The sequence below is a fragment of the Abramis brama genome, assembly GCF_963993115.1.
Source record: "Abramis brama genome assembly, chromosome: 16".
NCBI classification, from domain to species: Eukaryota; Metazoa; Chordata; class Actinopteri; order Cypriniformes; family Leuciscidae; genus Abramis; species Abramis brama.
In genome coordinates, this window is record NC_139978.1 from 7,194,098 (window position 1) to 7,211,437 (window position 17,340).

The 17,340-nt window shown below is 37.4% G+C and overlaps 1 protein-coding gene across 1 annotated transcript in view; it reads right to left on the reverse strand.

Moving 5' to 3' along the window:
* Positions 1–17,340, reverse strand: part of gfpt1 (glutamine--fructose-6-phosphate transaminase 1) — a 38,928-nt gene that overhangs the window by 15,338 nt on the left and 6,250 nt on the right. Inside the window, exons 4-14 of the mRNA XM_084138778.1 lie at positions 14,973–15,098; positions 14,812–14,870; positions 14,582–14,713; positions 14,430–14,491; positions 13,747–13,826; positions 13,221–13,329; positions 11,721–11,884; positions 8,281–8,376; positions 6,822–6,919; positions 617–737; positions 374–531 (exon numbers count right to left, since the gene is read on the reverse strand). Of these exons, the coding sequence (XP_083994904.1) occupies positions 374–531; positions 617–737; positions 6,822–6,919; positions 8,281–8,376; positions 11,721–11,884; positions 13,221–13,329; positions 13,747–13,826; positions 14,430–14,491; positions 14,582–14,713; positions 14,812–14,870; positions 14,973–15,098 (1,205 nt within the window). The remainder of the gene's footprint in view (positions 1–373; positions 532–616; positions 738–6,821; positions 6,920–8,280; positions 8,377–11,720; positions 11,885–13,220; positions 13,330–13,746; positions 13,827–14,429; positions 14,492–14,581; positions 14,714–14,811; positions 14,871–14,972; positions 15,099–17,340) is intronic.

Consider the following 17,340-nt stretch of genomic DNA (forward strand, 5'->3'; position numbering starts at 1 on the left):
AGTACCAGTATCAGATGGTATACAGATAAAAACAGAACTATCATTATTTATGACTGGAATATACATTTACTAAGTAAATTAGTTACAATTTTAATAAAATGAATTGCATAATATGAGGATTGATTTATTGTCAATTAATCACAAAGGCTCAAAAGTAAATACATTAAAATTATATATTTATTTATATATATATATATATATATATATATATATATATATATATATATATATATATATATATATATATATATATATATATACACTAATAAACATGTTAATTTGAATGTCCAAAATCTTTTTTTTTTTTAATGGCAGACGACAAAAAAAGTACTTGATAAATTAAGAAACAAACAAACAAAAGAGCAGAACCCACCTTGGTGCTTGCCACACCAATTTCTGGGCCAGCGTTGATGTGAACGCCACAGTCTGTTTCCCTTGAGATGGAGCTGCCCACAGTGTTGGTGATGCCGACCGTCAGAGCGCCTCTCTCCTTACAGTAGCGCAGAGCCAACAGACTGTCTGCAGTCTCTCCTGAACACACACACATCAGAGTTCAGAAACCTGCCTTTTCCCACAAACACAATACACAGCTTCACACACAGACACACGAGCTGACCTGACTGACTGATGAAAAAGCACACATCATCTCGGAAGACTGGTGTGTTTCGGTCCAGGAAATCACTGGCTAGCTCCACCATGACAGGAAGTTCAGTCAGTTCTTCCAGTACCTGACGAGTCTAAGCAGGAAACAGAACCAGCAGGAACCAGTTATTATGTCTAATCAGACATTTTATTTGTCATATCTTTTTTTTTTATTATAATTTTATTGTTTTTACTCTGAAGTCCACTTATGACTTAATCAGGCCTTTCTGCAGCTAAAGGTTTTTTTTTTTTTTTTTTTTTTTTTTTTACAATTTCCATTCTTTCTGGTGAAATTTCGCACGCAAAAAGGGTTTATTGTTTGTAATCAATGTAGTAGTGTATGAAATCACTTTCAAGCCTTTTGGTAAACACAGTGAATCTGAGTAACCAACTTGAACCAATCACAAAATCTGAGTTGTGAAATCAATCGCCTTCATGCAAAATTCCACATCATGTCGATTTCTATTGAAATTACTGGATTTCTCCCGCAAAAATTCAAACAAAGGCAAAAGAGAATTTTTTTTGTAAATTCCCTCTTTGCATGTAAAATGAGTAAAAGCAGGTCAAATATTCAGCACTTCCCCATCTTTTCAAAGCAGCCCATTGACATATCATTATAATGTTTTTGCAGTGGGGGCGCTACTGAGGTGCGCATGGAGTAGACGTGTTTCATCAAGCTCCTCCACTCCAAGTTTTTAAATTGGTGAAATTAGGTGCCGTCTTAATATTTTACTTATTTAGTGTATTGTGAACTTCTACTTAGCTTGTGTCCCTCACGTGGTCTACACCTGGATACGCGAAAATGCTTTTAAAACCAGCAAAAGCCTTGAAAAGTTCTGGCCCTCAGCCGATGGCTAACGTTAGCTATGACGGAGCAAATCTCGCCGATAGTCATGCTTCTACCGACGATATGCCACTGTTGAGGGAAAAGATATCAAACAATATTCTTGCAACCATAAATGAAAGATTCGACAAGTTTGAGGAAGACTTTCGATCTCTACAGGCATCGGTAAGGGAATTTGCAGAGAGAGTGGAGACTGTCGAGGGTCAGACACGGGACCACTAGGGCCGCTTATGCTCTCTCGAAGCGGCTTTGTCAGATTTGCAGAAGAATAAAGCTCTTCGTGCGAAGGTCAACGACTTAGAAGGACGATCGCGACGCAACAATATACAAATAATTGGTATCCCCGAGGGAGAGGAGAAAGGGAGACCGACTGAGTTTGTTGCAGCATTGATCCCAAAACTACTGGGCGAGACTCACTTTCAGGTACCGCTGGTCATTGACCGTGCTCACCGTGCTCTCAAGCCAAGGCCGTCAGATGGGGAGAGACCCCGCATCATCATTGCACGAGTGCATTTCTTTCAAGAAAAGGAATTAATCCTTCAACTTCGCCGAGATCGCACCCTGGACTACAATGGACACAAGGTGTATCTTCCCAGACTATACTGCAGAAGTGATGGAACAGCGAAGAGCGTTCAGTGATGTGATGCGTGAGATGAGAGAATTAAAGGTGGCACACAGTCTCCGCTTTCCTGCGCGCCTCCATGTTCAGCACAACGGACAGTTCAAGACCTTCACTGACCCTGCAGAGGCTGCGAGTGTTATTAAGAGTGTTTACAAAACGCATATACATGTATGGCGCTACTGTTAATTGTTCTAGAACTTGAAATGTTTATTACTTGGAAGGGGAGTTGAGTGGAATCGAAGTGACTGGAGATGTATCCTCTTCTTACATGTGAGTGGTGTTCTCGGATCGAAAAAGGGACAAAGTGCTTCATTTCGGGGAAGCCAGATGTGTGTGGGGGGTTGACTTTGTTCTACAGTAAGTCCTGAAGAGTTCTGTAGAGTTCAGTGACTCATCAATGCAGACTCTCAGGACCAACTGGGTATCTCAGGTTTACCAGGCCCCATTCAATGCCAAAGCCGTCATGGTTGCTGATCCTCAGGGTAGATATATAATGGAATCTGGGCATATCAATTCTCTCCTCATAACTTTGCTCAATATTTATGGCCCCAATTTTGATGACTCAGAATTTTTTCGCAAAATCTTTAATGTAATTCCAGATGCAAACACTTCAAATGTAATAGTAGGTGGTGATTTCAACTGTTACTTAGATCCCTATATGGAAAGACTTTCCTCAAAACCACCACCTACAATTACCTCCATACAAACACTTCATAACTTTATCAAATCTAGAATGGATATGGTTGATATTTGGAGGCTGCAGCATCCGACAGTTAGAGATTATTCATTTTATTCTCATGTTCACAAATCATACACTAGAATTGATAACTTTTTGGTAACGTCTGAATTGGTTTCAAGTATTAGTAATACTAAATATCATAATATATTAATATCTGATCATAGCCCGGTTACATTTCAACTTGAAAGTATTTTGCCAAATAAAAATTACTGTTGGCATTTCAACTCAATGTTAATCAAAGGTTCAACTTTTATATCTTATTTAACTGGAAAAAAATAGATGAGTTTTTTGCAACTAACGACAATGGAGAGGTTTCAGATTAGATTTTGTGGGATACATTTAAGGTTGTTATGCAAGGCCATATCATATCATTTGAGTCATCCAAAAATTTGAGTGTCACTCTCAAAGTCTGACTATAATAAAAAAATTAAATTAAAGTATGAGTATAATTCAATCCTGAATGGTCAAATAAATGAAGCAGAACTCCCCAAACTTAAGCATAATAATTTTGAATTAGGGGATAAACCCGGAAGGTTGCTTGCAAGGCAATTGAGGGGAGGACAAGCTAAGGCGGCGATTCATATGGTAAAATCAAAAACGGGCAGTTTAATAACTAATCCCAAGGAGATAAATGAATGTTTGAGGGATTTTTATTCTGAATTATATACTTCTAAAGTTAAAGATTCGGACCCTAATTACGATAGTTTTTTTTTTCCAAATTAAGTCTTCCAAAACTAAGTAAATCCTCTAGGTCTGATCTAGAATCTGAACTCTCAATTGAAAATTTATTAGAGGCAATTCATGCTTTTCCATCTGAGAAAGCTGCAGGCCCGGACGGGTTTGGCTGTGAATTTTTTTTTAAAGCTTTTAGTAAGAGGCTGGCTCCTTATATGCTAAGAATGCTACAGGATTCAATCCAAAGGAAGAAACTTCCTGATTCTTTATATGATGCAAATATTTGTGGCATTTTGAAAAAAGGAAAACCTGAGACCGATCCAGCTAATTATAGACCCATTGCACTCTTAAATTTTGATCAAAAAGTATTGACTAAAATATTGGCCTCCAGGTTAGCGCAACACATCTCAACGATTATCCATCCTGACCAAACTGGATTTATTCCAGGAAGGTTTTCATTCTGTAATGTCCGCCTACTTCTTAATATTTTAAATGCAGACCGTCAGTTAGCCAACAATTCTGCAGCTATAATTTCACTAGATGCCCAAAAGGCCTTTGATCAGATTGAATGGCTATTATGTTATAGGCATTAAAACAGTTTGGATTCAGGGACAGATTTATCGACTGGATCCTCATCCTCATCAATTTTGACCAATGGTATTAGATCCAGCTCTTTTAAACTGCACCGGGGTGTACGACAAAGTGATCCTTTATCACCTCTTCTTTTCAACATTGCACTTGAGCCATTAGCTGTAGGAATCAGAACTCATCCACATATTCATGGTATTTCATTGGGCAATGCTGAAAGTCTGATAAATGTATATGCAGATGATCTTTTACTGTGTGTTACTGATCCTGTGGTCGCTGTCCCTAAAATTTTAGATTACATTGACACTTTTAGTAAACTTTCAGGATATTCAATAAATTGGAGTAAAAGTGAATTTATGCCCCTAACACATAACTTAAGTGATACCTTTTTGAACAGTATACCATTTAAAATAGTGAAGGATCAATTTACATATCTTGGCCAGAAAATTCCACAGAACCCTAATTATTTGTTTAAATCATTTTTTTTTAGACATGATTAACAAACTCAAATTAAGCATTGAAAGCTGGAAACTGGTTCCTCTATCACTAATTGGCCGTGTGAATGTGATAAAGATGGTTACTCTCCCTAAGTTTCTATATCTCTTTCAAAATCTCCTTATTTATTTGCTGGCAACCTTTTTTAAACAACTCGATTCAGTTATTCTATCATTTGTACGGAACTATAAAACACCTCGCATAGCTAAAGCCCACTTGCAAAAACCTACTGATTGTGGAGGCCTCGGCCTTCCTATTTTTAAGCATTATTATTGGGCAGCAAACGCCAGAGCTCTCACTTTCTGGCAAAGATTTATGCTGTATAGGAGATCTCTATATAGATGATCAATTTGCATCTTTTTCACAACTTAAAAGTAAGTTTGCACTCCCACAGTCTCACTTCTTCTGTTACTTGCAAATTAGAAATTATGTAAAGAAAAATATTCCACAGTTTATAAATAAACCTGAAAACCACATTATTCACAATCTTTTATCTTCTAATCCTGAAACCAGACATTTTATATCTTGTTTTGTTTGTGCTTTTGCTACATCTATATACACCAACCACCTTAAAGTGGTCTGGTCTACTGAACTGAACGATGAAGTGTCTGATGAGATCTGGGAGGAAGGCCTGTCGAGAATAAAGAGCTGTTCTATAAATTTGAGATATAAATTAATCCAGTTCAAAGTTATACAACGCATTCATTACTCCAAAACTAGATTAAACAAAATATTTCCCTCCATATCTTCTCAATGTGATAGGTGCAAGATGGCGGAGGGGACATTGGCACATTTATTTTGGTTTTGCCCTAATTTGTATGATTTCTGGTCTAACATTTTTTAATTGTTTTCAAGCGCATACAGAATTAACATTCAACCTGACCACAATCTGGCTATTTTTGGCTATTCTGATGTAATGGATACTATCCCTCATACTCTTCAGCATGCTCTAATGGTAGGCCTAATTGCAGCCAAAAAAAGTAATACTCCTCAATTGGAAAACTTCACAAGCCCCTTGTTTCCAGAGATGGTTAAATGATATGCTGTATATTATTGAAATGGAACAGTTATATTTTGGTGAGCTCTGCTCACAAAAAAGATGTGAAGCCACACGGGGACCTCTCCTGAGACTTTTGGAAGTTTAACAATGCTATATTCTGTAAGCCTCCCCTCTATTTATTTATTTTTTATTTTCTTCTCCTGTGGTGAAGATTTATAAAACAATTGTGAATATTGTAATTTATGTTTATATTTTCAATAATTATTTTGCATATTTGCTGACTGAGTCAATCCAGATAATTTTTTGTTTTTCTCCGTTGTGTGTTAATGTATCTTTTGTTGTCCTGACTGTTTTATGCTTTTGTGTTAGTTAATATAACTTCAAAACTTTAAACTGCAAAAACATTATTATTATTATTTTATTTAGTGTCAGTAGATGATCCTTTCAAGATGAGGAGAAATGCATTTCTCCTAATACGAGCCCATTTAAAAGCTGTACTCAAACTTGTACATATCTCTGTGGGCCCTTCACACCAGACATTAACATGTATTTCATATCCGGACAGTCTTCATCTGGATTGCATTGTCACCTCGGATTCCAAGTCTCCAATGTGATCGGTTTTCAAATATTTCAAAATTACTTCTTTCATATGACAGACAATAAATAAGAAATAGTCTATTGCGTTTTCCTACTTAGAAGCTGTCTGTGAAGATTCAGCAAATATGGAAAACTCACACACAGAGAGAAAGGCAAATTCTATAATACTTTTCATACATTTACTTTCTTTGTTTAACAATTTGGACAAATCATTTATTAGCCAGTACTGTTAAACAAAGAAATCTAATAAAGATGGAGAAAAGGTAATGTTCTCAGCGTGGTCATGTTAAAAGTCCTGCCACTGTCAATCATCATTATGCAAATTATCGAGGAAACAGAAAAACCTATCAGCTGATAATTAAGAAATAATTTATATTATATTGACATTTCAGCCATTGGCGATATATTGGTTGCTCACTAAATGAAACTTTTAAAATCAAATGTTTTCATGAATGAATTAGCATGTACAACTCTGTTGAATGTTGTTAGAATCTGTCCCTGAATAGCTCCGAATGTGGCGTCACACTGTGTCTTCAGTGCATGATCCATTTGCTGGAAAACCCAAAATTATGTCAGGTGTGAAATGAGCCTGTGTTTGTTTGTTTGGTGATGTACATACTGCAACTCCAGCATGATAACTGGTCCCACAGGCGATCAAAATGAGCCTTCGACATCTCTGGATCTCTTTAATGTGATCTTTCAGCCCTCCCAAGGTCACTGCACACACACACAAACACACGTTAAGAAAATCTGGCACAAGTAGAAAATCCAGGACAAATCAGCTATTTCCAGTAAATTTGCTACTAATCATTCTACTGAAATCTGACACATTGCTACGGAAGCCCTGAACCGCAACGTAAAAAAAAATAATAAAGTCGAAATATTTACAGTAGAATGATTAGTAGCAAATTTACTTTAACAAATTTAAGTCGAAATATTTCGAGAATAAAGTCGAAATATTTCGAGAATAAAGTCGAAATATTTCGAGAATAAAGTCGAAATATTTCGAGAATAAAGTCGAAATATTTTGAGAATAAAGTCGAAATATTTTGAGAATAAAAGTCAAAAGTCGAAATATTTCGAGAATAAAGTCAAAATATTTCGAGAATAAAGTCAAAATATTTCGAGAATAAAGTCAAAATTACGAGAAGTCTTCCGTAGAAGGGTGTGTGTGTGTGCGTGTGTGTGTGTGTGTGCTCGTGAAGTCGAACTGCTTCTGACATGGATCTAAACAAAATAGTAGCTTTTTACTTTTATCTGAGCTTTCAACTAAAGGATATTCTACAGGTGCTAATCTAACAACATGGCATTACCATTTGTTTTAGGACATTACAAAATATACTGCGCCAGAATAGACTTTACAGGCGAAAACACTTTTCAGACTGGATGGAGTTATCCAGCTTTATATCTGAGGAAAGCACGGGATCCGGCCAAATGATTATATACAGAATGAGGCACTTTAAAATGTGTCCAGAAAGGATTTACGGTGGAGAGGGAGAGTGCGGTTACTGTTAAGTGTTCTCGACCCAGATGGCGTTGCCTATAGACGAGCACGAAGGCACATAGGCTTTGAGTCAACGTGCCACATTAAGTTTGGACCAGGATTGTGGTGCCTACTCCGGCGGAGTCTTCGTGCTTGTTCATAGGCGTCCTAAGACAAATGGTAATGCCATGTTGGTAGATTAGCACCTGCAGAATTTCCTTTTGTTGAAAGCTCAGATAAAAGTAAAAACCTACTATTATATTTAGCAGTTCGACTTCACGAGCGCATCTCTTTACAAAAAAAATAAATAAGAACTTTTATGGAAGATGGTATTCTCGAAATATTTTGACTTTATTCTCAGAATATTTCGACTTTAATCTCGAAATGCTAGAAAAACTTTTTTTTTTTTTTTTTTAATTAAAAAAAAAAAAGATACACGCAAGTGTAAAAAAAAACATTAGTGTCATTGGTGAATGTTTGGAAATCGTTCCTGTTAAATCCATGTAATTGTTTCTAAGGAACTGTAAATTCCCTAGAAACGTTACCCACGTCTGGTCTGGAAGTGATTAACTGATCTGAGCACAGCTGGGCTCACCTGTGTTGTTCTCAAAGTTAACTCTTCCTCTCATGGTGTTGACCACTGACTCTGGCTGCTCAAAGATCTCCTTCTGCATGAAGGAACTGAAGTTTCCTGTTTTATAAGAACCAGAGTGATGTTAGCAAGTGGTAAACTACATTAGAATTTCTAAGAATACTGTAGCGAAGCATGAAACGGAGTTCATTCGGTTGTGTTGAGTGAATTGTCATATTTTTGAGGAAATATCATCTGGAACTGTTCTCGTCTCAAATGGCATCCAGGAGGCGTTGTAAGCCACCACTGAAAAACTATAATCATAAATTGTCGATTACAGACAGTCTCTTTGACAGGATTAAGAGATTTTAGCCACTGACACCAGTCAAAAACAAAGCCCTTAATGTTCTGCTCAATTACAATCTCTTAATCAATTATTTTCTCACATAATCATTGAGGAACACAGCAGGAATGCGAAAACAACTGAGGGAATGCTATACCCCGAATTTAGGTCATGAGAATTGGGTTATTTCACAATAAGCCAGATGAAATGTAGGGGGTGAGGAGAAAGGGGGGAAGGAGTGGATGGAGGAGGAGGAGGAGGAGGAGCAAAAAAGGAGGAGAAATACATAACAGTGCACATCTGAAGCGATGTACTGCCCTCTGGTGGCCAGAGAGCAAATTGCACATTTGTTCTCTAATACACGGCAACTCCACAAGCTCAACAGTGCTATATAGACTGCTATGTAGTCTCCATCTCAGTCCTCAGTCAGTCAGAATGCTCAACTGCAATGTCGAAACTCTTCCCTGACAGGAACGACCTGGACGGAGACATCTAAAGAGGAACCTCAGCTGTACACAACCACAACCTTTTGTTGTGTTTTCACCATTTTTCGAACGACAGCTTTATGAAACATGTAGGTCAGATGTTATAAATGACAGTTATAACAAGAAAGGTATCAAATAAAGAATTACCACTGTAAAACGTCCTGAACAAGTTGTGGTTGCGAAGGTGTATTGTATGTATTATATTTAATATATGATGTATTATGTCTCTTAAGACACTTTTTATTTTTCAAGAAGCTGTGTCACTCAACAATAGGGAAGAAAATACAATTACAACTTTCGGTTCATGCTGACTTCAAATCAAAACTTATATATTAATACAAGTGCACAAGACATGAATGACCCATTCTTAGACATTTCTAAGCTGCATTTGATCTTATTAAATAATATTAAATTGTAAATAAATTAAAAGATTCATCTATGACTGTTTAGTTTTTCCCAAATTCTGTTTTCTGTATTTCATTTTAATGTTTTGATTCCATTTTATCCAAAAAGGATGACTAATTTATTGAATTCATTAAAAAAAATGTTTTAAAAAATTTTTTATATGTATATGTATTTCTTTCTCTCTTTTTTTGAATATTAACAATAATAGTTCCCAATGAAATGTGTTTCATTTTCTTTCTTTTTTTCTTTTCTTTTTTCAGAAATTCTTTGCTCTGTCTGTTTGGATTTTGTTTTATACTTTAACACAAATTTATTATCAAAAACAATGATAATCAAATGAATGTATAACAATTTAATTAATATTTTAAAATGTCACCAATTTCTTTGTTTTGCAAATGTAGTGCCACACAAGAGTTTACCATTTAAATTAAAACATATAATATATAATAAAGTAATATTCCTTAAAAAAATACTGTTTTAATAAACTGTATTATTATTATTGTTAATATGCTCTGTGCAAGAGCGAAGGGAATCCACGCGCGAGTGGAGAGATACACACTCGATCCTTACTTTCCAGAAAAGGTGGGACATTTTGTACAATGTAATAAAATTAAGAATCTTTAATTTGTTTATTCTCTTTAATCTTAATTTAACTGACAAAAGTACAACAGAAAGATTTTCCATATTTTCACTGGCCTATTAAACAAATTTTGATTTTGATGGCTGCAACATCACCAGTTTGTCCTTAAACATCCTGAAAAGAACCCATTTTACCCCTGCAAATGTGGGTCACACAGGGTGCGGTTGTTTCATATCCAATCATCTGTGTATTTCTCCCGTGACATTTCTGTAATGTGAGTTTAATCACGTCTAAAAGGCTCTTCGATTTCCAAGAAAACGTCACTCAATCAAGTCAGAGCAGACTTTACAGGGGAAATATGATCAACAAAATGAAGAATACTTCAAACATTGCAAATAATTAACACAAAACAAAAAGATTGCATGTGTGCATGTCAGTTTCTGATTATTCTCATATAACCAGACTGTTGACTATTACCATAAAGAGCCATTCACACCAAGAACGATAACTATAAAGGTTTATTAATCGTTTAATTCTATGAGAATAGGGAAGTCCACAACACAATGATAACGACACAGAGGAACGACATCTTTAGAATCGCTTTCAGAACTTTTTTTTTTTTCCAGCTGATGAATGATAAAAACATTGACAGCCAATCAGAATCCACCAAAATTTGAAGAGCTCAAGCACTTAAAGCGGTTGATGGCAAAACTGTAGCATGCTTATTATAATAAACAAAGTTATCGTACATTGATGTGAACGCTAATATAGTTATCGTTATAGTTATTGTTCTTGGTGTGAACGGTGAATTGTCCTTAAGTCTGATCATATTCTTGCCTACCAATTGAAGTGACATGTTTGCAGGCTCGGCATATCTGTGTTTTTAAAACATTAACGGCAATAAATTAATGACTAACTGAATTTAACACATATATACATACAGTGAGGAAAATAAGTATTTGAACACCCTGCTATTTTGCAAGTTCTCCCACTTAGAAATCATGGAGTGGTCTGAAATTGTCATCGTAGGTTTTTTTATAATTTTTTGTCTCTCACAGTGGACATGCACCTACGATGACAATTTCAGACCCCTCCATGATTTCCAAGTGGGAGAACTTGCAAAATAGCAGGGTGTTCAAATACTTATTTTCCTCACTGTATATACACATATATACACATATATATAATAGGCTATGAACACATGGTATTTGAAGTCCAGAATGTGTGAGTTGTACTAAATGCCAATTAAATTATGAATTACTTAAAACCAAACAACCTTTTCCTGAAAAGAGACATGAACTTTGCAAACAATGTTAAATCTATAGTGCTTCCCCTGAAAGAAATTTTATCCAATTTGGATATCTATAATTTATAGTACATATACATTTTTCTCAGTGGAAAAGAAAATCTCACAACTAATGCTGTAAACTATAAGGGGAACCCTGTAAAACCCTATTAAAGGTTAAAGTTAACAACTGATTTGTGTACAAACATTTTAATTGCAGGCAGGTTTTATAACAATAAAGCTCCTCTCTAGAGTTATTAATTTCATTCTATAAACAGTAAAGAGGAAGAGCCAGTCAATCAGGTTGGATCTGGGGATTTCAATCAGCTCTTGCCAATTTTGTGTACATCATGCATCTGTCCTTACCCTTCATGATCTGCTGCAGTTCCATCTGAAGGGTCTGGATGGCGCGGGCCGGATGGTCTCCCGCGGTGCGCTTGATCCGATGAATGGAGAGGCGACCATCACTCACTGCCGCAATATCATCGTCCTCGAGGAAGATGACCTGATTGGTGTGCTCGATGACAGCACTGCAGTGACAAAAGCACAGTCATATAAAAACCAAGTTCGTCATGAAACTCTAGATGGCGCAGGCTGATGGGTCCTTAACGCGACACTACAAACTACACGGCAGAAGCTGATTGGTTTCTGTAGCTGATGTGCTTACTGCTCAACATTTAAAAAGTAGATCAGTGTTGCTGTAGCAGTTTACAGCACGCTATTTGTGCAGCAGCAGCATGTCTTATATGCTCACAGCAGCGTGTATGTATTGGCAGTAGTAAGTTTCTGTACTTGCTCTACAGCATAGCAGATCTATTCCGCCAAGACCAAATACATTAACAGTCAAATCCACTACCATGCAAAACTTTTCCAAGAGTTGCCATGATTTAAATGCATTTAAACACTTAGGGCCCTCTTACACCCTGCGCAATGCAGCACCAAGCACAACACAAGTGTGTTTTGCTAGTTTCAGTCTGACGCAGTTATCATTTTCACATCCTGCGTCACGTTGTTTAAATAGCAAATGCATTTGTGCGTCCATGGGCGTGCTGGTCTGAAAACGAGGTGTGTTTGGCACATTGTTGGCGCGTTGCTATTTTGAGGCAACAGAAATAGACTGTGCCATTGACCAACTGAAACCTGGTCTAAAGTCAATGGCGCAATATTTTTTTTGTTATTTAAAGAGCGCGTTAGTAATGTGCACCTATAGGCGGGTCCACAACGCGCGTACACTCTTATTAAACACACAGGGACGCACAGCAGCACACAAACATGCCAAATATTTAAAATAAAAGGATTACAATGTAAAAAATTATTATTGTGTAAAGGGTGTAAAGATATGGTGGAATCTGGTTTGTCCCGTAGATGATCTGCTTGCGCACTTTTACCTCGTGCACGAGCAGATCCGTTTGCGCTCTGGAGACGCGTTCGGTCTTTCCACTATCAAATTCTGTCATGTAAATAGCGAATCTGCCATGGTGCGAGCACAACTGGCATTTAAAGGGAATGGGAGATGAGACTCTGATTGGTTTAACGCACGTAAATCCCATAACACACCCATTACTCATTATGAGAATAGGGACAACCTTTTTAGACCATGTGCTGCGCGCTGATAATTTTTCCCGTCGTTAAACTAGCAAAAGTGGATTCGGACACGCCCTAAGTGAACTTGCACTGTGCGCTTTAGACCATGCACTTAGATCGTTAAAATAGGGCCCCTATTCTGTTTAAATCCACTCAAATCTTCTTGGGTTTTGCCCCATTGGCTTACAAAACAGTGCAAACGAATAAATTCTCTCTGAAATTGCACAATATATGGATAAAACCAACAAAGAAAGAAAATGGATGAAATAGAAAGGAATGGACCTGGCATCAGATGCGAAGTAGTATTCCACAGCTTTCTCATCCACAGGAAATAGACACGTGTCCTGGTCCAACCTGGGCAGAGTACTGCAGCTCTTTTTATCTTTACCAGCTATAAAAAAGATACAAACAACATTATCATTCAATATAGAACATAACAGGGGAATTTAACAGAAACTTGCAACATTTGTAACTTGTAACTCTACACTTGTATCTCTAAAGAGAATATATGCAGGAATGATATTTATGACGCAAGTAAAAGTTGCATTGAAGCAGGATAATGCATGTAAACTACATGAGTTATAAATGACAACATACTCAAAAAAGGCTATCAAATTTGACTTTATTTTTGGACTTCTGGATTCTGGATATTTAACAGAAATATTTGAAAGGAATTTACTTCCATTGGACAAAGACGGGCCAATGGAATCTTGCTCAATTATACACAGAATGTGTCAGTTGTTTTGCAAATGTAAATTGTGCTGAATGCAGTGTGAGGTCTGTATGAAGACAGTGTGTGCAAACTCACAGGAGCGATACAGGATGGGGATGTGATCCGTGGAAAGCTTGTGGTCACTTCTAACTCCAATCAGCAATGGACCTCCTCTCCTAGATGGAAGCACAGAAACATCCGTTTGAGAAATTAAAATAAGACTTTTGTTTAAAAATTGATTTGGCTGATTTGCTTTTAGTTGTTTTGTAGCCATTGACGACTGTCAAGCGATTGGTCTTTTTTTTTTTTATGCATTCAACCACATCAGTTCAAATCAGTTTCAAAATAAAAGTCTGTTTGAAAGGCGATATTTGTGTTTGAACTTGATTTGAGGATGGCTTGAGTTGATTTGAACTTGACGTGAAGTTCTCCTGTGTGTATGAATACAAATATTCCACGCAATAATAAACAGATTGTATATTTCTCAAACTGCAACAAAACATGGGGAAAAAACAGAAATCAAAGCAAACCTGAAATAATTTAATAATAAAACTACTTTGCTCACACTTTTTGGACATCAGCTTACACGTGTAAAGATAATTTTATAATGTAAAGATGTGTGTGTGTGTGTGTGTGTGTGTGTGTGTGTGTGTGTGTGTGTGTTGCTCAAAAGGTTACGATCAGGTCTTCATCCGAATAGAAAGAAACACCTGAACTGAATAAATGCACTAAACGTATTTATTTAAGCACATATGTTAACTTTATCAGATTGATGTTACCTGCTGCCAACTGTCTCTCCTGGATAGTGCACACTTTTGAAGACAAGGACGAAAGCTCCTTCCTAAATAGAGAAGGCATTTATTACCACATCATTCTCATTATTCATGACCTTCAGATCCTCTCTTGTCAAGGTGACAGAAAAGGCGTTTACTAGTTGCTGGGTGACTTGTTCCACGAGGGTGGCGAAGGTGATGTCGCTCTCCCGGTTGTCATACATGTACTTCAACAGCTTAGCGATGGTCTCTGTATCTGTCTCAGACTCAAACTCATAACCTTTACTCTCCTGTAAAAACACATCAAAACAGAAGTGGTCAAAATACAGCCATATGTTGGTTGTTTGGATGAGTGGATGGATAGATGATGCCAAAATGTTTTACTTGCCAGAAACTTCTTCAGGTCTTTGTAGTTGGTGATGATTCCATTATGGATGACAATAAACTCTGCAAGTAAATAAAATAAATCACAACTATGAAATTATCCATTCTTTCACATATTTGTCAAACTAAATATCTGTAATGAAAAGCAGGCTGTTGTTAACAGACCGTTGTTCTTATCTGATCTTTGCGGGTGGCTGTTGACGGGACTGGGGGCTCCATGAGTGGCCCATCGAGTGTGAGCGATTCCCAGGTGCACATCGAACTCCACATCAAGATCAACATCCTGCTGCCCTGTGGAACAGATGTTCAATACAAAATGCTAATCTCATATCAAACAAATAGTGACATGATCACACTTAGACTACAAAATAGAAATATTCTTTACACAAGTATGCATGCACTTGGCCAAGGCACTTCAAGTGTGCAACCCATTGAACATATTAAAGAAAAGGAGAAATCTAGTTTAAAACGATTACCATAATTATCTCAATATAATTTTCCTCGGTAAAACGATAACAAGAGTTTGATAAATGTTCAATGTAATGTCATTTATGCGGCAAAAGCGGAACGAAACAGCGCTGCTAATTTGAACCGCGCCACACGAACCATTCATCTGCTCGGCTAAAAAGATTTATTAGAGCTACTAGCTTATTAGAGCAGATGTGTTTACTCGATGATCGGTCTCGGTGATTTAAACTAGTTTCAATCTAGATTGAAATAGTGTTGTCACGGTACCAAAATGTCAGTATTCGGTACCAATACCAGTGAAAATCCACGGTTCTCGGTACCAATTTCGGTACCAAAGGGCTAGAAATCAATAAGTTATTTGCTGATACTTCCTCGTCATCATGGAGAGCGCAGTTCGCACCGTTTCAAAAATAGTCAATCTCCGAATGCGAATGAACTTAGTCTGAATTAGTATTGTTTTTATACAGTATGAGGATCCTTTTTCAAATACAAGGTCAATATTGATTTTCACTAACGACAAAACAACAAATTATCCATGAACTTATATGGAACTACCCACTAAACATTGGACGTCGGATAGACGTGCAGATCATGTCTATATTGGGTCCGTCGGTCCATGACCAATTCTGGACATCTATTCGACATCCAAACTAGGTCCACTATTTGGACGTCCAACCATGACCCAACTTGGACGTCATATTGACGTTCAACATTGGACCTTTGAACTGGGTAATTTTTTGGAAGTCATCTGGACGTCTATGACAGGTGCAGGAAATTTACATGATTACTAGGGGTGTAATGGTTCACAAAATTCACGGTTTGGTTCGATATATATGATACACTTGTGTCACGGTTCGGTTCGGTACGTTTTTGATACAGCAAAAAGAAAGAAATGCCAGGGAAATTTCCTTGATTTAATTTTATTAAAACTAAAATCATAAAGTATGATTTTTTTTTTACTTTGAGCAATTCTAGAGCTATAATTGACTCTTCTTAGGAGCATATAAAACAAAACAGCTCCTTGGAAAAAATGAAATGTAATATTGTAGTAGTTATAAACAAAGGTTTATTTTAGTTCAGATTAACATTTGAGGGCATCAATTGTATTCATAATGTCAAAATAAAACTGACGTAATGTTACTTGAAGGCATTATGCCTACTATTCCTGCCAAACTTCCATGGTTGCAGTTAGTGTTACTACAGTAAATCCATGGTGAATGTTGCTGATCTGTGGACACTGGATAGTTCATTCATGGCACAATGTTTCTTCCTGGTTTCCACATCAGCGCTGTTTGATCCGTTAATAACGGAGAAATGTGAATGTTTCTCACTAGATCTCGCAGCGATGTTATTACTTCTGTGGCGAATTCAAATGCTTTCTTTACTGGATCTCTTAGCGCTGTTTAGTAACAGTGTCGCATGATCGCGATCGGCTCGCGCTGCACTGGTCCAAACTGATAAACGGTCCTTCAACCACACAATAACGAGCAGTTTCGTTCCGCTTGCATTACGTTTGCCATTTGATGTTGGGCAATGTTGTGGTCGCGCCGGCGCCTCTTACATTATGAGCGTGCTTGCCACGCGCAATGCGTGTGTGTGTGTGTGTGTGTGTCTCAGCGCTTTAATAAAGAGGACACGCAACAGCACACGCTCAGTGCATGCGTGCATGCATGCGCATCAAGGAACCGGGTTTGAACGGGTCCTCGGTACCACCGGTACTTAAGAAAACTTGGTACCGTGACGTTTACGTTTTTTTAGTACCGACTTGGTACCGAAGTACCGGGTCTTTTGACAACACTAGATTGAAACAGTGCTGACAAACAGGAGAGACACAGGGCCCTATCTTGCACCCAGCGCAATTGACTTTGTACACCGACGCATGTATCTTTCCTATTTTGCACCCGCGCACAGCGGACTTTTCCCTCCACAGATGCACATCGGTAAACTAGCAAATGAACTTGCACTCCCGGGGGCGGTTCAGCGCAAAGAGGAGGCGTGTTCCGGCGCAAACGTTCCCTGGTGCTATTTTGCAGGTTTAGAAAACAATTCCACCAATGACCAGGAT